This window comes from Monodon monoceros, unplaced genomic scaffold (assembly GCF_005190385.1).
Source record: "Monodon monoceros isolate NGI ecotype Baffin Bay Population unplaced genomic scaffold, NGI_Narwhal_1 Super_Scaffold_19, whole genome shotgun sequence".
NCBI classification, from domain to species: domain Eukaryota; kingdom Metazoa; phylum Chordata; class Mammalia; order Artiodactyla; family Monodontidae; genus Monodon; species Monodon monoceros.
Genome location: NW_021703775.1, coordinates 62,946,769 through 62,968,999, shown reverse-complemented (window position 1 = coordinate 62,968,999; position 22,231 = coordinate 62,946,769). Strand labels below are relative to the sequence as shown.

At 39.3% G+C, this 22,231-nt stretch overlaps 2 protein-coding genes across 5 annotated transcripts in view; one reads left to right on the top strand and one right to left on the bottom strand.

Moving 5' to 3' along the window:
- The window catches only part of NLRC4 (NLR family CARD domain containing 4), a 43,629-nt gene extending 31,662 nt beyond the window's left edge, over nt 1-11,967 (bottom strand). For 2 of the 4 annotated variants that reach the window (XM_029232306.1, XM_029232309.1), the window contains exon 1: nt 2,031-2,236. In XM_029232306.1, the coding sequence (XP_029088139.1) occupies nt 2,031 (1 nt within the window). In that variant the 5' untranslated portion in view covers nt 2,032-2,236. Of the gene's footprint in view, nt 1-2,030; nt 2,237-11,738 lie in introns of those variants that run through there. The other 2 variants (XM_029232307.1, XM_029232305.1) reach the window with 2 other exon arrangements.
- A 6,538-nt stretch (nt 11,968-18,505) lies between these two features.
- The window catches only part of YIPF4 (Yip1 domain family member 4), a 28,226-nt gene continuing 24,500 nt past the window's right edge, over nt 18,506-22,231 (top strand). The window contains exon 1 of the mRNA XM_029232510.1: nt 18,506-18,826. Coding sequence (XP_029088343.1) covers nt 18,748-18,826 — 79 coding nt within the window. The 5' untranslated portion in view covers nt 18,506-18,747. The remainder of the gene's footprint in view (nt 18,827-22,231) is intronic.

Genomic DNA, 22,231 nt, shown 5'->3' with positions numbered 1-22,231 from the left:
CTGCTATGTAACTGTAAGATGTTCTTACTACTAGCCATGGTATCTCCCTGAGTGTGGACTACCATACTCCTCTCTTATCAAGTAGTTAAGTGAAAACCATGCTGCTTATTCATTCATCCAGTATTCATTCTTAGCAGAATATCTCTGTTTAGACTAGTGCTGTACAGTAGAATTTTCTGAGATGATAAACATGTTCTATATTTGCTCTGTCCAGTAGTGGAGCCATTAGTCACATGTGGCTATTGAGCACTTGAAATGTGGCTAGCGTGACTGTGCGACTGAATTTTACATTTTATTTAGTCTTTGTTTATTTAAATTTGCATTAAATAGACACATATAGCTACTTACTAGTAACTACATTGGATAGCATAGTCTACACCCAGTCATCAAAGCGGAAAGAGTTACATTTTGGTCGCCACTTAGATCTACTACGTGTTTCTTCACAATGATCTTGACAGATCTCTCTGCTGTCTGACTAGGAGGGTAAGCCCGAGTAGGTGATGGCAAGAGACCAATATTTTTTCCTTTTCAACCATAAAAACCAGAGAGTTTAATGAAAAGCAAGCTTGTATAAAAGAACATTCATGTTCAATAGGCAAAAAATTAGACATATCATTGAAGAAATTAGGGGCGACAGATTGCACTAAGGAGAAAAATGCTTTCACGTAATAATAGGAAATATAAATGTACTTTTGATTCTTGAATAGAATCTTAATGTATTACAATATTCTCAGCATATAAGAAAATTCCAACAGGAGATAATTTCTAGTGGAACAGAGCTGAACTTTCCTTCTTCCGAAGGGACTCAGATTTGAATTGCTGACTTGATAAAAAGATAGATCATGTAATATTCTTCCTGAGTGCATCTTCAGGACTGACAAAGAGATCAGAAAGAATAGCGTCTTTATTCAATTACTGTTACAAATAGGAGATGTGTTCTGGAAACACCCACAGAAATAAAAACACAGTTAACATAATGAGATGTTATTTTGCACCTACCAATTATTTATATTTTATTTGTGTTATCATTTTTCACATAAATATTGTTTATTGTCTATTTTACCCTTATTCCACCTTCTCCCTGTACCCTCCATTCCTGAATTACACTCGCAAATATACACCATATTGTAAGCACTGTGAGAACAAAAAGCATGCTTTGTTTTGATATTATACCCCCAGGGCCTAGAACTGTGGTTAATTAATTAACATTTGTTGAATAAATGAATTTGGTACAGATTAAAATGAAAAACCTCACCATGATGAAAAAGTTGTGAGAAAGCATTTACCATTAGAACCATTGGATAGTGCTGCAGTGAACATTGGGGTGATATATGTATACATATAACTGATTTACCTTGCCGTACAGCAGAAACCAACACGACATTGCAAATCAGTTACACTCCAATAAAATTTTTTTAAAAATAAAGTGTTTGGAATAGTAAAAAACAAAAACAAACAAACAAAAAACCTATTGGATAGTTTGGGCTTATATTCTTAGTCATCTAGGATCACATTCTTGCAAGAGTTAAACATGCAACCCAGACCTTGAACATGGTACCTTTTATTTAATGTTCCTTAAGCAAATCAATATCCCCCAAATTTGTATATTATTTCAGATTTTCCTGAGGTTTTAGGACAATGTATGTGTTTTATCTCACATAAGTCCCAAATTATTTAGAACTGAGTACTAATAGCAAAACCTTTCAAAGTGTGTGGCAATGTACCAGGAAACAGGAAATTCCCAGAAGCCATCTTTCAAACCCAGGATCTAGCCTCCCATGATGTCAGGGGACCAATATTTTAAAACAATCACTCTCTTTGAAAGTCCTAGCTTATCTGTGGTTCTGCCATTTAACACGGGCCACCATGTTTATAACTGAATTCTCAGAACCACAGAAAAATATTTGATGGGCACTCCATATATCAATATAACTGATCAGAGAAAGGCATGAATTGATTTTCTGCTCAATATCACCCGTATTTGGAAACACACTCTACAATCACGCAGATTTGATTTCTAGTATACTTACTTGTTCTGAATAAAAGCTTTCCAGCTTTCTATATCTCAATAGACAATATTAGTTCCAAATGGAGAAGTCAAAGATGACTCCAATACTGTCCTCTTCTTTCTGTAAAACGGCTACTCATTCTGTAAAACTAACAAAACAGAAACAATCAAGACAGCAAGCATTGTCACTTTTGTATTTTTTTTTCCCCACACCAAAAAGGACGCACTATACATAATGTTTGACATGTTTTTTTTTCATTTAGTATATTTTTGAGACATTTCTATATCAGTTAAGTAGTAAACTGCCTCATTTTAAAAATCAATTTCATTGACGTAAAATTTACATGCAATAAAATACAAGGAGCTTTGACAAATGTACACACCCAAGTCAGTAATACCCAAGTCAAGATTTAGAATATTCCCATCACTGCAGAAAGTTCCCTTGTGCCCCTTTATAATTCACTCCTCCTAGCCTCCATCAAAGCAACCACTGATCGGATTTATTTAACTATAAATTACTTTTGCCTGTTCTAGAAATTCATGTAAATGGACAAATGTAGGGGGTACTCTTGTGTCTGGCTCCTTTCACTTAGTATCATGCTGTTGAGATTCTCCTTGCTGTTTGCAGGAATTGGTAGTTCAGTCGCTTTTAATGGCTAAGCAGTATTCCACTGTAGGAACAGATCAATTTACCTATTAATTCTGTTGATGGACATTTGGTTTGTGTCCAGTTTTTGGCTATCATGAATGAAGCTTCTATCAACATTCCTTTGTGGACATACGTTTTCATTTCTATTGGGTGAGAATCTAGAAGTGGAATTTCTAGGTCATATGGTGAGTGTATGTTAATTTTATAGACGGTGCCAAACTTTTTTAAAGTGGTCATACCATTTTACATGCTTACCAGCAGATAAAATCAACAGTTCCAGTGGTTCCAAATCCTCAGCAGCACTTGGCATTATCCGTCTTTTTAATTTTAGCCATTCTAATGAATGGGTAGTGTTATCTCATTTTGTAATACTAATTTTCATTTCTTGATGACTAATGATGTTGAGCATCTTTTCATGTACTTTATTGTTCATTCATAAACTTTTTGTGAAGTATCTGTACAAATCTTTTGCCCATTTTACAAATTGGGTTGTCTTTTTATTATTGACTTTCAAGAGTTCTTCATAGATTCTGAATACAACTTTTTTGTCAAATACATGTATTATAAATATTTTTTACTCATCTGTGGTTGTTTTGATTGTGCCTAGGATTTAATTTACAGAGATAGCTGAGTGACAAAATGAAGACGTCAATGCCAATGAAAAATGTTTTATTACTTACGATTCGCAAGAGAAGGAGGGCCTGCTGTGCCACACAGGACCACATGGGGCCTCATGGGGAAGTACCAGAGTTGATCAGGAGGCAGAAGGAGCTAAGGAGAAAGCTTAGCCCAGAGCCTCTATAACAGTTTTCACAGGAAGAAACAGGTGATGCAGGGTAGGCAAGTTCAGCAAGTTTAGGATTGGATAGTTTGAATAATTTCAGTAGACTCTGGACTATAAGGGTGGCCTGGGAGTGACTTAGGGCAGGGGAAATATTGGCTTGATGTGTGAGAGTTTGATAAAGTTGGTGGTTGAAGATACGGTCTTTGCATACATTTGTTTGCATATGAAAGGCACACTCACAGGCAAGTTTTTTGCTATCCCTAGGAATTAGCTAGCCCTGGTATGGGCAGCCTCTTTTGGCCAGCAAAGCCCCCAAGATATCAAAGCATCATAAAATATAGAAAATAAAAAACATGATTAATACAATGGTTTGCCTTTTGTTCTTTGCGTATTTTGAAAAGCAAAACATTTTTATTTTTATGAAGCTCAACTTATTAATTTTTTCTTCTTTATGCTATTTGATTCATGCTATTTGTTCATGCTATTTGTGTCCTCTTGACAAAATCACTGTTACCCTGAGCCACAAAGATTTTCACCTAAGTTTTCTTTTAGAGGTTTTATAATTTTAGCTTTTACATTTAGGTCATTGATCCATTTTGAGATAATTTTTTGTTTATGATGTGAGATAAGGAGTTGAGGTTCACTTTTTTTCCATAGGGATGTACAGTTTTTCCATCATGATTGGTTGAAAAGAATATCTTTTACCCACTGAACTTGTGAACATATTTCTGGACTCTGTTCTGTTCCACTGATTTATGCCTGTCCTTATGCCAATATCACACTGTCTTGATTACCTTATAATAAGCCTTGAAATCGGGCAGTGTAAATCCTTCAGTTTTGTTCTTTTTGAGAATTGTTTGCATTCCCATATAAATTTTATTTTATTTTTATTTAACTTAATTTAATTTTATTTATTTTTGGCCACACCACACAGCTTGTGGGATTTCAGTTCCCTGACCAGGGATTGAACCCAGGCCCTCAGCAGTGAAAGCACAGAGTTCTAACCACTGGACCACCAGGAAATTCCCTTTATTTAATTTTATTTATTTTTTAGCATGACGTATTAGGGCAGTTTATTATACAGCAAAAGCAACCAGGACAATGAGCAACAGGAAGTGGTGGCAAACATTAATATTGATGCAGCTTCTAAATCACAGAAGCCCTAGAATCGAACCTCCTGCTTTCTGAGGTATGAATGCCACGGAGTGTCACAGTTCAACCCTTCTGCCTACATTTAGAGTTCTCTCTCCTCAGAGCCTGGTGTGTTTCAATTCTCTGCTAGGTTTCCTGTCTAACTTCTAGATCAAGAAAGTTTGAATTAACTTTAGATAAACATTTAAAATTATTTCCTGGAAGTTCACCAGACGGAACATGTGAATCCTCCCCAGTCTGCACAATTGAAAACACGTTATATAATTTCTGCTTCTCAGGGCAGTAGGGCTGTGCAAGACGCAGAACACTGGGACTGCTGCCTGTCCTCTGGAATCACATTTTATTTATTTTTTAAATATTTTAATTTTATTGGAGTATAGTTGATTTACAATGTTGTGTTAGTTTCAGGTGTACAGCTAAGTGATTTAGTTATACATGTACATATGTTCATTCTTTTTTAGATTCTTTTCTCTTATAGCTTATCACAGAATACTAAGTAGAGCTCCCTGTGCTGCTATACAGTGGGTCCTTGTTGGTTATCTTCTTATATATAGTAGTGTGTGTGTGTACATCCCATGCTCCTGGTTTATCCTTCCCCTACAACGTTTCCCCTTTGGTAACCATAAGTTTGTTTCTGATACCTGTAAGTCAGTTTCTGTTTTGTAAATAAGTTCATCTGTATCTTTTTTTAAAAATTAGAGAACGGACATGTGGACACGGCAGGGAAAGGGGAGCGTGGGACGAATTGGGAGATTAGGATTGACATATATACACTACCATGTGTAAAATAGATAGCTAGCAGGAACATTCTATAAAGCACAGGAAGCTCAACTCGGTGCTCTGTGACTTCCTAGATGGGTGGGATGGGGGTGGGGAGGGAGGTCCACGAGGGAGGGGATATAGGTATACGTATAGCTGATTCACTTCACTGTACAGCAGAAACTAACACAACACTGTAAAGCAATTATACTCCAATAAAAAAATTAGATTCCATATATGAGTGATATCATACGATGTTTGTCTTTCTCTGTCTGACTTACTTCATTTACTATGATAATCTCTAGATCCATCCATGTTGCTGTAAATGGCATTATTTCATTCTTTTTTATGGTAGGGTAATATTCCATTGTATATAAGTACCACATCTTTATCCATTCCTCTGTCGATGGACATTTACATATAAATTTTAAAATTAGTTTATTAATTTCTGTTTTTAAAAGAAGATTTTTTGACTTCTGCTTTCTGGCCGGGCACGTAAGGAAGTCATTACTCCATCCTAATGTCAAGTTAAAAGCTGAATAAACTGAACATGAACAAGTCTTCTTAGATCTATCAGAGAATTGAGGTCACAGGGCAAACTGCTACTGCAAAATTGAAGATGCAGTCAGGCAGACACAGAATTGCAAACTTACTGGAGCAGAAACCCAGGAGGAGCAGACACTCATGAGCAGAAACCTCAGAGGATCTCATAACCAGGTAGGAAACCCTAAACTGTAATTGATGAATTTCTAGAGGATCAGTGTGGACAAGTCTGTGAGTTAAAAACTCCAAGAGCATCCAGTTTAGCAAAGTCCCCATGCTTTTGTGAGTTTTACCTCCAGGAGTCCTACCAGGTTCTCATAGTGTAGATCAGAGAAAAATCTCTTGCTTCCAGTAAAGGGAGGGGAAAAGTAGCCATTTTGAATTATGCCCAGAGCATTCTATTCTTCCTAAAAAATCCTGCCCTCAACATCAATTATTTTACCAGAGCCTCACCTACTGAGATATTAACAGAGGTTAGCTGACCTGGGGGAAGGGAAATACCCAGCTCCAGCCTCCTCTAGGAGGAGGAATATTTTACTTATTTATTTTACTACAGAGACTTTTAAGAGCCATTACAATCAATACCAAAGAAACAAGAGCATGGACACTATTTCAAGTTCTGGAACATAATGTGAAATAGAATATTTATGAATTTCTGCTAAACCTACCATCATGTTTAAGGCTTTCAATAAGTCTTTTTTTCTGTTGCTTCATGTGAAAAAAACTTTTTTTAACATCTTTATTGGAGTGTAATTGCTTTACAATGGTGTGTTAGTTTCTGCTTTATAACAAAGTGAATCAGTTATACATATGTTCCCATATCTCTTCCCTCTTGCATCTCCCTCCCTCCCACCCTCCCTATCCCACCTATCCAGGTGGTCACAAACCACCTAGCTGATCTCCCTGTGCTATGCGGTTGCTTCCCACTAGTTATCTATTTTACGTTTGGTAGTGTATATATATGTCCATGCCACTCTCACTTTGTCACAGCTTACCCTTCCCCCCTCCCCATATCCTCAAGTCCATTCTCTAGTAGGTCTGTGTCTTTATTCCCGTCTTACCCCTAGGTTCTTCATGACCTTTTTTTTTTCTTAGATTCCATATATATGTGTTAGCATAAGGTATTTGTTTTTCTCTTTCTGACTTACTTCACTCTGTATGACAGACTCTAGGTCCATCCACCTCACTACAAATAACTCAATTTCGTTTCTTTTTATGGCTGAATAATATTCCATTCAACCTAAGTGAAAAAAAAGTGAAAAAAACTTTTTGAAATTAAAATTTTTAAGAAGTGTTCTTCATTTAACTATGATCAAAGATATATTAACAATTCTGGCAAGACTCCATTGAACACAAATACACAAAATGATCAATTTGCTAAAGTCATTGACAAAGGTACAGAAGGTAAGGCTTGAGAAGGGATTTTATTATTCATTACTATCCTGGACTGATATGTCGATATAGGTTTTTCCTTTTTTTGTACCTCAATATTTACTCTAGTTTGTATGTTTGTATGTTTTTACTGCCATGATTACATACACAAAATTCAATAAAAGAAAATTGTCACTACTAAAACAACAACAGGATTAAAAAATGGGCAAAGAACTTGAATAGACATTTCTCCAAAGAAGATATACAAATGGCCAAAAAGCATATGAAAAGATGCTCAACATCACTAATCACTAGGGAAATGCAAATCGAAACCACAATGAGATATCACTTGAACCTATTAGAACGGCTACTGTTAAAAACGAAAACAAAAACAGAAAATAACAAGTGTTGGTAAGGATATGGAGAAATTGGAACCCTTGTGCACTTTGGTAGGAACGTAAAATGGTGCAGCTGTTATGGAAAACAGTATGGTGGTTCTTCAGAAAATTAAAAATAGAATCACTATATGATCCAGCAATTCCACTGGGTATATATCCAAAAAACATGAAAGCAAGGTCTCATTGTAAGTTGTACACTCATATTCATAGCAATATTATATTATGATAGCCAAGAGACAGAAGCAACCCATGTGTTAATTGATGGATGGATGGATAAACAAAATGTGGTATAAACACAAAATGGAATATTACTGAGCCTTAAAAAGGAAGGAAATCCTCCAGCAATCCCACTCCTGAGCATATATCCAGAGAAGACGCTAATTTGAAGAGATACATGCACCCCAGTGTTCATAGCAGCACTATTTACAATAGCCAAGACATGGAAGTGAACTAAACGTCCATTGACAGATGAATGGATAAAGAAGACGTGGTACATATATATAAAATGGAATATTACTCAGACATAAAAAAGAATGAAATAATGCCATTTGCAGCAACATGGATGGACCTAAAGATTATCCTGTTGCAAGGAAAGGAAGGCAATCCTGTCACAAGCGGCAGTATGAATGAAACTTGAGGACATGATGCTAAGTGAAATAAACTAGTCATAAAAAGTTGAAAACTGTATGCTTTAACTTTTATGAAATATCTAGAGTAGCCAAATTCATAGAAACAGAAAGTAGAATGGTAGTTGCCAGGGGCTGTGGGGAGGGAAAAATGGGGAATTGTTGCTTAACAGATACAGTTTCAATTTTGCAATACACAAAAGTTCTGGAGATTGTACAACAGTTTGAATATACATAACCGCTACTGAACTGTACACTTAAAAATGATTAAGATGGGGGAGTTTCCTGGTGGTCCAGTGGTTAAGACTCCACGCTTCCACAGCAGAGGGCATGGGTTTAGGGAACTAAGATCCTGCAAGCCGTGTGGCAGAGCCAAAAAAATAAACAAATAAGTAAAATAAAATCCAATGTCTAATTTTTAAAAAAAGGTTAAGATGGTAAATTTCATGTTATATGTGTTTTACCACATTAAATTAATTGTCACTGTCTGAGTTTCCTTTTTTGCCATTACTATCATTAATCTTGTTGTGTGACTATTATTGAAAATTAGTTTATATGAAGGAGGCAGGTGTACAAAATGATTTGTTTAAATGTCAAATATGCTAGGTACACCCAGCTGAGATACAAATAGTCATGCTCTTAGGGCCAAACTTTTCATCACTGGACAAATAAATGAGATTAAAATGGAACTTAGATGGCTAATGGATGGGGCACCAAAGAACTGGGCCCCATTGTCTCTATGTGAGGAGCCAGAGGATCTGAGGCTTTCAGAGATGAGAGAAGCAAGAAAAGCTGTCAAAGGAAGAAAGAGTTTCTTTGAGGGCAGTTTTTCAAACTAGTGAACTCATTAGCAGGTCATGATATCAATTGAAGTGTGTTACAATTAGAATAATTTAAAAAATGAAATAGAATTAAAACTATCAGAATGTACTGTATTTTTTCAGGAAAGTTTCATTTCAGTTACTTGTATATCCTGGCACTGGGTAGTGATGTCTTACTTCTTATTGTGAGTTGAAGTCAGTAAAAGTTTGAAGTTCAGTGTTGTAGGGGGAATCCCATGGAGGGATTTAATTCTGCCTGTAAGAGGTGACTTTTGAATTGTTCTTAAAGGAAACCAAAGTTCACCAGGCAGTAAAGGGGAAAGGCTATTTCTTGGCAGAGGAAGCAGCATAGGAAAGGAGCCATGGGGGAAAGAACCTGAAAACACGGATTGAGACAACTCGTGAGTGTGAGCAAGGGCCTATTTTCACTCCAGGACTGAGTTCAAATTCCAGCTCTAGCCCTGACAGCCTGGGAGTCCTCAATCAAGGGATAGTGACCGGCACACAGAAAGGATAGCAGCTACTACAGTTTCTTCCCTCCCTTCCTAGACACCTCCCAGAAAAAAGGGTGGGTCTGGGAGGAATCAGTCCTCCACTGACTAGGTTAGAGTTTAAGTGAGAACAGAAAAAAGAGGAAGAAGATAGAGGAAGGGGCCAAGAAGCTTTTTATATTCACATGTAAAGAGAATAAACTAGTCCCAGAGTTAGCCATCCAGTCACTTCGCCCACTAAAATGATTAAAACTTTACATGGACCATCAGGCAGCAATCTCAGCTGATTCTGAAGATGCTAAAAATTCATATTCAGTTTGGATACTGAATAGTCTTCCTACCCACAGAGAAGTCTGTGACTAGATCAGGAAACCTACTCAGAGATAGTCAACTAGTTATTTGTTGCTCTCAAGAAGAAAATCTGCCTGTAGTCTGAAGCTCGGGTCACCTATTGTTACCCACTGGCATAAAGAATAAGGCTCTGACCAGTTTGCTCCCCTGGACCCTGGCTATTGCTCTGAACACCCCCCAGGTCCCACCCTTAAGCAAGATGTCCAGAGAATAACTGAATTACATGGAAGAAGTCCTTTTCCTATATTTGTGTTTTGGGAAATAATATTTAGAACTAATTCTAAAAATGGATATTTTCTTCAAAATGGTTACATGAGCTCCTTAGAGAACTGAATTTACTCAGGACCCATAAACCCATGTCTATGGAGCCATTCCTACAACTTATGGATGAAATGAGAGAAAAGTTATATATAATGGGAGCAGAGAGGCAGCACACAGAAGTGGAAAATGTGTGTGAGCTTTGGCATTGCAGTCCTGAATTCAAATCCTCACTGTGCAGCTTATTAGATGGGTACCTTTACCTATCTGAGTCTTGATTTCTTTATCTGAAACACTGACATGGATAATATCCACCTCCTAGGACTGTTATGAAGATTAAACAGGAGAGCAGTTGGGACAGCGATGGTCAGTGGGCGTTATCTGTCTCCCTTTCTAGTAAAAAGGCTCTAGTCTAGAATGCTCTTAGATCTCCAATAGACTCCAGCAATCTCACATATTATTGTTACTGTTAATGTTATTGGCTGAATTGTGTTCCCCCCGAAGTCCATATATTGAAGCCCTAACCCCCAATAGCTCAGAATGTGACTGTACCTAAAGATGGGGGCCTTTAAAGATGTAATTAAGTTAAATGAGGCCTTTAGGATGGGCCCTAATCCAATCTGCTTGGTGTCCTTATAAGAACAGTAGATTTGGACACACGGAGAGAGACCGCAGAGATGCACACCCTGAGGAGAGATCATGGGAGGACACAGTGGGCAGGCGGCCGTCTTCAAGCTAAGGAGAGCGGCCTCAGGAGAAGCCAAACCTGCCAACACTCTGACCTTGGACTTCTGGCCTCCAGAACTGCGAGGAAATAACTTTCTGTTGTTTAAGCCAACCGGTCTGTGGTATTTTGTTATGGCAGCCCGAGCAGACTAACACAATTAGTATTATAGAAGGGCGCTGAACTGTTAAGAGAACAGTGACAGGAGACGAGGTTCTATCCTAATTCTGTAGACAATTAGCTGCGTGACCTATAGTAAGTCACTTCTCTCTACATTTTCCACCTCTCTCCTCCAGGGTTGTAAGGATTAACTGAGATAAAGTCTGTAAAGACCCTATCAATAATAGGTGTCCTGTAAGCAGCGGTTCCCTTCACTGCTCTGTCCAGATATCAGGTTTCTTGTAATTCAGGGGAGTGCATGGACTGAGCAGTGCCCCTAGGGCTCTTCAGCTCTGACCTCCTGCAACTCTAATAGCAGTCTCACTAACAACAGTAGGTTTCATTTCTGTAAAGCCAAAAAGTATTTTCAAAGTCCTTTCCCTCACAGTAAACACAAATGCATCCCTCTGACTTAACATGCATTTAAACATCAATTCTGAAGAACCCCATGAAACTCCAGCAGACCAGACTCACCACCCCTAAAAGTCTCCCTGCAGGCAAGTCCAGCCAGCCAAGCAAAACTGCATTCTTCAGTGTTAAGGCTTTCATACCCACCAGACACAAACTTTAAATGAATGTAAATCCAAATTTCAACATTAGGTTCCAAAACCCACTTAAAACCCCATTCTCTCTCCCCACTGTACCTGGATGAACAATCCAGTTGCCCTCTTCTTGGTGGATCAAAAGACACTTTTAAAATAAAGTTTCTTTTCATTTGCTTTTTGTTTCACAGCAAAGCCTGGTGTTCCTGTAGATCTGAAGTCTCATTCTGTGGCAGATTGTAAGAAAATGGCAAAGACTGACAAGTTCTTCTTTTCTTTTTTTTTTTTCAAAGCATAGTAAGAATGGTTTGGACACAGTTCAAACTGTTCAAAGGGGATCAAAAAGGGAAGATGAGTGTAAGTACAAGTAGCTGGGGAAAGAAGTGAAACGAGCTTAAAGATGCAAAAGCTGGAAATTCACAACAAGAAAGGAATTACTCATTTGTTCCCTGTTTATTCACAACATATGAATCCTACTGCTGTTAGTTTGTTATTCTATAGCTTAAAATGAAAACAAAGTGTTTTGAACACTTAGTGTGCGTTAATTTTTGTCATTAACTGAGAGAGAAAGAGAAAGAAATGAAATAAGCTGGTTTGGTTAAAGTTTATTGCAAAGCAGCCAAAGTCATGCTTATCATCTGTACCTCGGGTCCCAGGAGACTTCTAGCAAATGCATACTCTTAGTCACCAGGGTCCTCGGCAAGGTGAGCACAGAACAAATGGACCACCACTATCAGCCCACCCAACTGATAGTGCTCAGGGCATCCTCCAACTATGAAGAGCCACAGGCTCCCACATGCACACACACATTCAGAGCTTGTGGTCACAAACTCCAGGAAGCCAGTTCACACTCGGCTCCCAGAATGGAGAAATCTCCCAGGACTTCTCTTGAGAATGACATTCTTGCATACATTTTCCCCATCTTTGCACAATCACGAAATTTTTATGTTACAAAACTTCTTATTTCAAAAAGAGCATTCCGACATTAACTTACCTGACATAGAGGGATACCTAAGTTTTACCCTAAATAAATTTCTACATTCTGGGTTTTCTAAGGGAGTAACAACAGTGTTTCCCAACTTGTGAGGTGGGCGTCTCTGAAGTGAGATCAAGGGCTGTGCCATCAGCTGGATTTCTGAAATTTTAGTGAAACCTATATGTAAATGTGTGTTCACAGAGAAAAAACTGTAAAGATAGGCACCAACAATATAAATACTACTTATCTTTGGGGAGTAATTTCAAATTTTTTTCTTTTGTTTATCCATATATTCTGATTTTCTATAACGAACACCTATTACTTTTGTAGTAACAAATGATGTAAAACAGGATAGAAAGGGGAAGTGTAGAAATGTGGTTGTAGTTTCCACCCAAATATATCAAGTCTTAATCCCTGGAACCTGTAAATGTTGTATCTTTATAGACGTGATTAAACTAAGGGTCTTGAGATGGGGAGATAATCCTGGATTATCTGGGTAAGCACTAAATGCAGTCAAAAGTGTCCACATAAAAGAGAGGCAGAAGGAGATTTGAAAGAGATAGAAAAGGAGAAGACAATGTGACCATGGAGGCAGAGATTGGAGTGGCTGTGAGTCAAGGAACAGGGGCAGCCACCTGAAGCTAGAAGAGGCAAAGGATGGATTCTCCTCTTGAGCCTCCAGAGGGAGCATGGTCCTGCTTACAACTTGATTTCAGCCCAGTGATGCTGATTTTGGACATCTGGCCTCCAGAGTGTGAGAGAATAAATTTCTGTTGTTTTAAGCCATCCAGTGTATGGTATTTTGTTACAGCAGCCACAGGAGACTAATGCTGTAGAATATCATGGTAAAAGGAGCAAAATTATATCCACATTCATTCATGCACATCCTCCATGTGGCCCCATCACTTTCCTTTGCAAATGGATTTGCAGTCAGTTGTTTTCAATGAATTTAGAATGGATAACGTACTAGAAATCTTGGCATCTTGAAGAAGTTCCAAGAGCTATGTCCCTTGCCTTTTGCTTTTCCTCCTAGTCTCTTCCCACCCTTTACTCTCCTGGGAGTGTGGCAAAGTGGAAATGCCTAGGGCTCTGGAGCCAAAAGACCTGAGTTCAAGTGTGGGTTTCAAGTGTGGGTTTCATCTTGTTTCTAAAACAAGTCACTTAAGCTTCTTAGCAGTAAAGTGGTGGCTTAAGCCTATTAGCAGTAAAACAATCCCCAGCTTGCTCCAGGATTGTTTGAACATCATCTGAGCTACTGTATCTGAAAGTACCACCTGAGTGCTATTTGGTGACTTTAAACATTTATAGATACTCATGCTTTTCACTCTCAATTTAATGGGGAGGGAGGGGAAAAGTCACAATACTTTTCTCCCTGGGGGCCTGTAACTCCTAACTCTAATAATTGTTCTAGAATTTTGCTAGTCTTCTGCCCAAAAAGTCAGTGGCAGGGGAAGCTATTGGGCCAATTCATTTTTGGCAACTTCCTAGTATGCCTTAATAAAGGAGGGCCAAACCTTCTTGAGGTTAAAAAATAAAATATATTTTTAAAAACTCTATATAATTCCCCATCCTCACTCCTTACAATTGGCCTGTCTAATAATTCAGATACACTAATATAAGAGAGGCTTTAGTAAGAGAAACTGAATGTGGGAGGACAGATTGTTGATTTTCAAGGTGCCTGAAATCCTATCCTAAAATTAACATTTGAAATAGCTGGAGATATTTGTCAAGAAGAAAAAAACTTTAAGGAGTTTTGATAGCTGTGTTCAGATGTCTGCAGGGGCGTGGCATAGGGAAGAAGGAGCAGGTTTCAGATGCTTATGACAAATAAATGTTATTTACAAGGAATCAATATTTCATTCAAAATGCCAAAGACTCCCAAAGATAAAATGCACTGCTTTAGGGTAACTGGTCATGCTTTTTGCTCTCCTTGAATTTTAAAACACCCTTCCAATAATTGGGGAATTTCCCAAATTATGAAACCCACATTCCCAAAGCAAAAGCCAAAAACCCTTTTTCACAGCGTCCCTTGAAGTTAGTGCGTACTTACCCCCAGGGTTCGGCCAATTGGAAACCAATATGAGACTGCACTTGGAGCCAACATGGTGCCAATGTGAAAGCCATCCTGGTGAAATAGCGAAGAGATATCCAGCTTGTGGAAGCGGTAGCACAGTTGCTCCAGCTCTGGTGTCCTGCAGAGCCTGTGTCCAATGGCAGAGACAGTAGGGTTGCCAAGTGAGCGATCCAGCCCTGAAATATCTGCTCTTGCTTGCACAGCCTCCCAATCCTGGTTCTCTGGACCCTCCTGAAGATTCTGTGAGTTACCTGACATCCTCGATAAAGTTCTTTTCTGCTTAAACCCACTGAAATGGGCTCTGTTGTACCTTTTCACATTGACTATTGTCTTAGCAGCTAATTGGCATGAATTCTTTAGGAGGTTAGTATTTGCTTTATGTGGGAAGTTGAATTAGTTCTGATCTCTATCAAATTTAAGATTCTCTGAATAAGAGTGGTAAGGGGCTGACAAGTAGGAATCTGGGTAAGTAAATTTGATTAGTGTCCTATAAAAAATTTGTGATTACTTCTCCACCACAGGTGATTTAAAAATTTAAGCAAGAGTATACAGAAGACAGTTAGGCCAAGGTTTAACTAATATTCCACCATTAGTCATATAATAATTCCTTTAGGTAAAGCACAAACCAATCAGTCCATTTTTACAATGGAAATATTTTGGAATGAGTCTATGATGATTCTACTGCCTTTGATTTCGTGTATGAATTTCACAGTTATAAACTCAGGTGTGAAAAGATGCAAACTTTATTTCTCTATAAATCAAGCTGCTGTCTGATACAACCTCCGTTTAAGTTGATGGGAGAATTCTAATCTACTCATTTTGAGGTCAGTTTCTCCAGTTCAGTGAGCCCTCAGTCTATCCAGATCTATAGTTTAGTCATATTCCAACTTAAAACTCCTGTTGACTTTTTCTTTTCCCTCTCTCCTTCCTAGGATGTAGTCTAAGTTCTGCCTCTAACAGCAATAAGGGGGATCAGAATCCTCTCCTCAGCTCAGTTCCTATGATGGAACTTGTCGCTGGTATACTCATCCTGAGTGTTACACTTGGCTTCGGTGGTGTGTAATTTCTGTTTCCCAGTGTGGATCCCATCTGGTTGCCCGCTGCCAGGAGACTGCTAAGATATGGCTCCTTCCTCCTCTTGCTCCAAGTCAGCAGTTTACATCTCAGCCTTTGAATGCATGTTTTCCACCCCTGCCTTACACACTGTCTGTCTCTCTGCTTCTCCCATCTCCTCACAGAAGATTGGGAATTTCAGACTTCCTGAATACTACAGGAAAGCCTCCGGAAACTAGGGAGTAGGGTCATCCCTCTCCCAACCACGGATGCTCTAGATATCTGGGTCAATGGACTCAGGACTATTGACTGAGAAAGGTCTTGAGAGAAAAAATGATCAGGGCTTGCTGGTTAGTATCTAAAATAATTCATCCACCACATTTTATTGAGGATGGTCCTGGATTAAGCTATTTATGTTTGAAAAGTGAACATACCATTTTCTAGTTTTTAAAAAGCTGATTCTGCAAAAGCATTTTTGTATGTAATTAATAATTACCTCTTGACTCAATGAAGAAAATACAGCAAGCGCTGAATGGGATATATTTCTATACCATTTGAAACTAATTAAACTGCTTTTAACTTTATAAAATATTTTTAATTAAAAAAGTAATACATATTAATTTCAGAAAATTTGGAAAACATAGAAAAGCTTAATATAGAAAAGCACAGAAGCCACCCACGATAATAATCACTTGTGACACTTTGAGATGTTATACTTTCAGTTATATTTTTTATATTTCTGTATCTATATAATATTGGGAGCATATGCAAATTGAGATCACGAGCAGATCAAAGTGAAAGTGAAAAAACAGATTTTTTTCACTTCATAAAGAATTTTGAGATTGTTTCCCCCCATATCATGAAATAACTCTAAAAGATGATTCTCAGTGTATCATTTCATTAAATGGCTATCCCAAAATTTATTTACTCATTCTCATGGACATTTAAATTGTATTCAGTTTTGGACTTCCCTGGTGGCGCAGTGGTTAAGAATCCGCCTGCCAATGCAGGTTCGAGCCCTGGTCCAGGAAGATCCCACATGCTGCAGAGCAACTAAGCCCGTGCGCCACAGCTACTGAAGCGCAGGCGCCTAGAGCCCGTGCTCTGCAACAAGGGAAGCCACCCCAATGAGAAGCCTGCACACCGCAACAAAGAGTAGCCCCCACTCGCCGCAACTAGAGAAAGCCCACACGCAGCAACGAAGACCCAACGCAGCCAAAAATAAATAAATTTATGTAAAAAAAAATAATACCAGTCTCTGCTTCCCAAACCAAAACATCCACTACTGTGGACAGTTTAAGTAATTATTGTAACAAGAATATCTGATATGTCACTCCTTTGCTCTAATTCCTTTAATGGTTCCCCCAACACTTCCATAAAAATATTTTTTAATCCTTCGAATAGCATGCAAGATTGTTCATGATTTCTTCTTTACCTATTCATGCAGTCTCATCTGTAGCCATTCTCTCCCACGTAAACTAAGGTCCAAGTAAACTAAATGACTTCCAGTTTCCCAAGTCCATTAAATGATCTTTGGAATTTTATGACCCAGGCTGTCAGCCCCCCACACCTCTTTGGCTGAAAATTTTTACTCATCTTTTAAGTACCAAGTTAATTGTTACCTCCTGTGAGAATTTTTTCAATATTCCCTTTTACACATTAATGGCCATGCCTTCCCATTGCTCTACCGCTGATCTATCATTTATTTCCCCAAGGCTGTCCTCATAATATACCCTCAAACTCTCCCTCTCCAAATTGGAAGTCACATTAATGTAGCTTGGATATTAAAATTAAGTATATCTATTTAAAAACTTCAAAAATTAGATGGATTTGTAAGTGTATCAGCAGACAGGACCTTGTAGTGAAAACAGCATTGGGGACTTCCCTGGTGACGCAGTGGTTAAGAATTCTCCTGCCAATGCAGGGGACACGGGTTCGAACCCTGGTCCAGGAAGATCCCACATGCCGCGGAGAAACGAAGCCCGTGAGCCACAACTACTGAGCCCATGTGCCGCAACTACTGAGGCTGCGTGCCTAGAGCCCGTGCTCCGCAACAAGAGAAGCCACCCAATGAGAAGTCCCCGCACCACAACGAAGAGCAGTCCCGGCTCGCTGCAACTAGAGAAAGCCCGCACTCAGCAACGAAGACCAAACACAGACAAAAATAAATAAATAAATAAGTTTATAAAAAGAAAGAAAGAAAGAAAAGGGCATTGGACTAGAATTCAGAAGATTTAGGTACTTCTGTTCCTTCTTCACCTTTTCTGGCCTCAATTACCTCCCTCATAAAGGAATGTGGCTTGACTACAGCCCTAGTCTTTGGGTGGCAATTTACAGTTTATCTTCTTTTTTATTAGTCCAATCCAGCCCCCTTCATTTCCCAGATGAGGAAACTGAGTCTCAGAGATGATATATAATTTAAGCCAAGATACTACACAATTAATTAATGACTAAGGTAAACGGAATCTTGGGATCTTGGACCGGTGCGGACCAATGCTGACCTCTAAAAACATTCCCGGTTCTAAAATTCTTTAACCCGCCCAGTTAACAAAAGCAGAGGAAATAAAGAAAAGCCAGAAGATAATAGACTTAACGGAAACAAAAACCAGCGGGAAGCTCGAGCTTTCCACGAATTACAAGTGAACTTCCTGTCCTGGGTAAACTTCCGGAATCAACAACAGGGAGAGCCAATCAGAACCTTCCTCCGGGAGCCAATGGGCGAGCACATTACAAAGAGCCAATCGCAGCGACGCTGTCACTGTTATGGTCCTGTCAGGGCACCGGCGTTGTGGTTTCTGGGCGGCAGCCACCGAGAGGACTTTGGTGGGGGACCCTCAGGGGCAGCCCCCAGGCCAGCTGCGCTCGTCTCCGGCCTCGTTCCCAGCCTACATTATCTCAGCTCGCGGATCGCGCCGTCGGGCGCGCGTGCTGGTCGGCGCCGCGGCCGCCTTGGGGCCTGGGCCCAGCCACAGCCTCCTCCTCCGCCGCGGGCTCGGTGGGGCCGCGAGATGCAGCCGCCGGGCCCTCCCCCTGCGTATTCCCCCACTAACGGGGACTTCACCTTTGTCTCCTCAGCAGACGCGGAAGGTGAGACTGAGCCCCGGGAGGGTACGTCGACCTGGGGGACGCCGGGCGGACGCGGCAGTGTCTTTCTGGGGCCGAGGCGGTTGTGGCCTGGTGGGGACGGGCAAGAAGCTGACCCATGGGGGACTCGAGCCCTCTGCTCCCGCCGGGCCTTCCGAGAGGCCCGAGTGGCCGAGGGTGGGGTGTGGGGAACTTTCCAAGTGACTCGGTCAGTTTCTGGTTTTCGCTACACCGTCTGGTGGCAGGTTTTTCTGGCGAACTTACCCACCTCGAGGGCACCCACGGGACCCCAAGATTTTATTTCTAAAGTGACTTGGCATTGCTCAGAAAGGGATGGTTAGATTGGCCGGGCTAGGCGTCAAAGAATGAGAACGAGGAACGAGAGCTTGTTGCTTTGTTATTTATCAGCACATAACTTTTTGCTGAAATTAAATTAGGCGCTGCAAATACTAACTTCCCTCGAGGAGTTTGTGGGTTTTATGGAACCTGGTATCTTGCCAACGTTACAGTTTTCCTCCTATTTTATGGTGTTTGACCTCAATATTCAGAGAAGTAGACCCAGATATATTTGGGAACACCCAGCTGGATTACAAGAAGTTTCAGTTGCTTTCCAGATTTCCTTATGTACTGTTTTGAGGAACCATTTGTGCTGGAGAGATTTTTCTACAGCACGGGAGAATTTGTTTTCCTCCTTTTCTCTGCACTTTACCAGACTCTTTGTAACTGAAATCTTTCTCTGCTACTTTTGTTAGACTTTGTATACCAGTAGTTTTCCAGTGACCAGACTTAAGTGCTGGATATGGAAAAATAAGTTATACTTAACTATAGAAATTTCATTCTAGAGAAGGACCTAGTGTGTTTCCTGAGAAATCGAGTTTTGTAATGCATCAGTTAATATAGCTTGCTTTCCCTTTTTCTGTTTTGCTTTCCTCGTATTGGTTTTTGAATGGCGTTGTTTAAAAACAAAAATAGTACTGTAGTTTTGGTTATATTAAAATGCAAAATACAATTTTTATCATAGAGAACATAGCTGATACATTTAAATGTAATATGGAAATTTGGTGAAATATAGCAACCCAAAATATTTTAGTTTGTTTCATCTACATTTGGTAGCCTAGTGCTTGGGGAGGAATAACCAACTGTAGTTTTCCAGACTTTAAGAAAAAATTGTCTGTATACACAAAAAATTGAGTATCACAACCTGATGTTTGTTCAGACTTATATATCTGTGTTTATAGTTCTAATACCCCCACTTCCTCCAGGAATTACCTTTCTTAAATATGCCTAAGAAATCTGACAATAATATAACAAGATAATCCATTGACTCCATATATTAAACCAAGAAACCTGGAATAAGTAAAATCCATAACATTTATTCAGACTTCTCCGTATAGCCTCCAAGACTGTATAGACTCCCTGTATATCCAGGGATATACAGACAAGTATAGATATTTGTATAATAATACCCTCAAGATTATAACATTATACAGTTTAACTTTACAGTATTTTAAGCAAACAGCTTGTTTGATCTTTCTAAGAATCCTGCTGAGCTTTATTATTCCTGTGTGGTTTTTTTTAACATCTTTATTGGGGTATAATTGCTTTACAATGGTGTGTTAGTTTCTGCTTTATAACAAAGTGAATCAGTTATACATATACATATGTTCCCGTATCTCTTCCCTCTTGCATCTCCCTCCCTCCCACCCTCCCTATCCCACCCCTCCAGGCAGTCACAAAGCACGGAGCTGATATCCCTGTGCTATGTGGCTGCTTCCCACTAGCTATCTACCTTACGTTTGGTAGTGTATATATGTCCATGCCTCTCTCTTGCTTTGTCACAGCTCACCCTTCCCCCTCCCCATATCCTCAAGTCCGTTCTCCAGTAGGTCTGTGTCTTTATTCCTGTCTTACCCCTAGGTTGTTCATGACATTTTTTTTCTTAAATTCCATATATATGTGTTAGCATACGGTATTTGTCTTTCTCTTTCTGACTTACTTCACTCTGTATGACAGACTCTACGTCTAGTGAACCTGAGGCTTAGAGAAGTTCAGTAACCTCCACATGAAGGATCTGGAATTAAGAGCTAGCGTTCTGTTTCCTAAGATTTCTTTATAGTAAACCATGATGCGTCTTACATATATTTTTGTAAACTGAATAGTGTATCTGAAGTATAGAGTCCTGGATTTGCATCCTGTCTTTACCAATTACTATCTTTGTGATATTGGGCAAGTTACTTAATCTCTCTTAACCTCAGTTTTCGTATACATAAAATGAGAATAATAATACCCAAGTGCTCAAACATTTTGCAAATGCAAAGCGCTTAGTACACCTAGAAGAGTTAAGTGCTCAGTATTTGTTAGCAGTGTTGCTGCTGCTTTGGGTTTCATTATTAATTGGTGCCACGGTTATTTTTTTACTGTTCTCTAACATAAACATTTGACTCTGCAACACCAAGTTTCTTCTCTAGTTCCTAAGCGTGTCACGTAAATTCTTGCTTTTCCCCTCTTATGGTGTTTATCTAACCATGGATGTTTTTAGCTTGTAGAGGTTTTATTGTATACCTTGCTTCTAGATTCTGTCCAAGTCTCTTTCTCAGTGATACTTATCGTTACTAATTTGTACATGTCCTTTGTTTTAAAATGTGCCTTGGTGTTTGTCTCCATACCTATGTGTATCAAGGTCCTCATGCTTAGAATGCTTTTCTCCTTCTTACCCCAAGATGAAACTTTTTTTTTTGTTTTTTTTTTGCGGTATGCGGGCCTCTCACTGTTGTGGCCTCTCCCGTTGCGGAGCACAGGCTCTGGACGCGCAGGCTCAGCGGCCATGGCTCACGGGCCCAGCTGCTCCGCGGCATGTGGGATCCTCCCGGACCGGGGCATGAACCCGTGTCCCCTGCGTTGGCAGGCGGACTCTCAACCACTGTGCCACCAGGGAAGCCCCCAAGATGAAACTTAAGGCTGAATTCAAATACTCCTTTTTTGCTGAAACTTTGCTTAACTGTTCCTCAGAAACAGAAATGTCCCTAATCTTTTCTATATCCCAGCACTTAGCACAGAACCCAGAATATTAACATCACAAAGTAATTGTTTGTTGAAGGAATAAATGATTTCTGCTTTCTTTTATCTCCTATGACATTGATACTTGGGACTATAAAACCTAGCACATTTTGGATGGTATAACTAAAAAGTTACTGGTTTAGAGCCAGAAGACTTCAGTTAAAGTTCTGACTCTTACAGAAGCTATGTGATATTGGCCAAATTACATAGCTTCTATAAACTCACATTTTCATCTATAAAATGAAAATCACACTTATAAGAATATTGTGAAAATTACTTAAGGTAATGTGTATAAAAGCAAGGTCCATAAGTACAAGTTGAAAGAACCTAGACTAAAAAAAAAAAAGAACG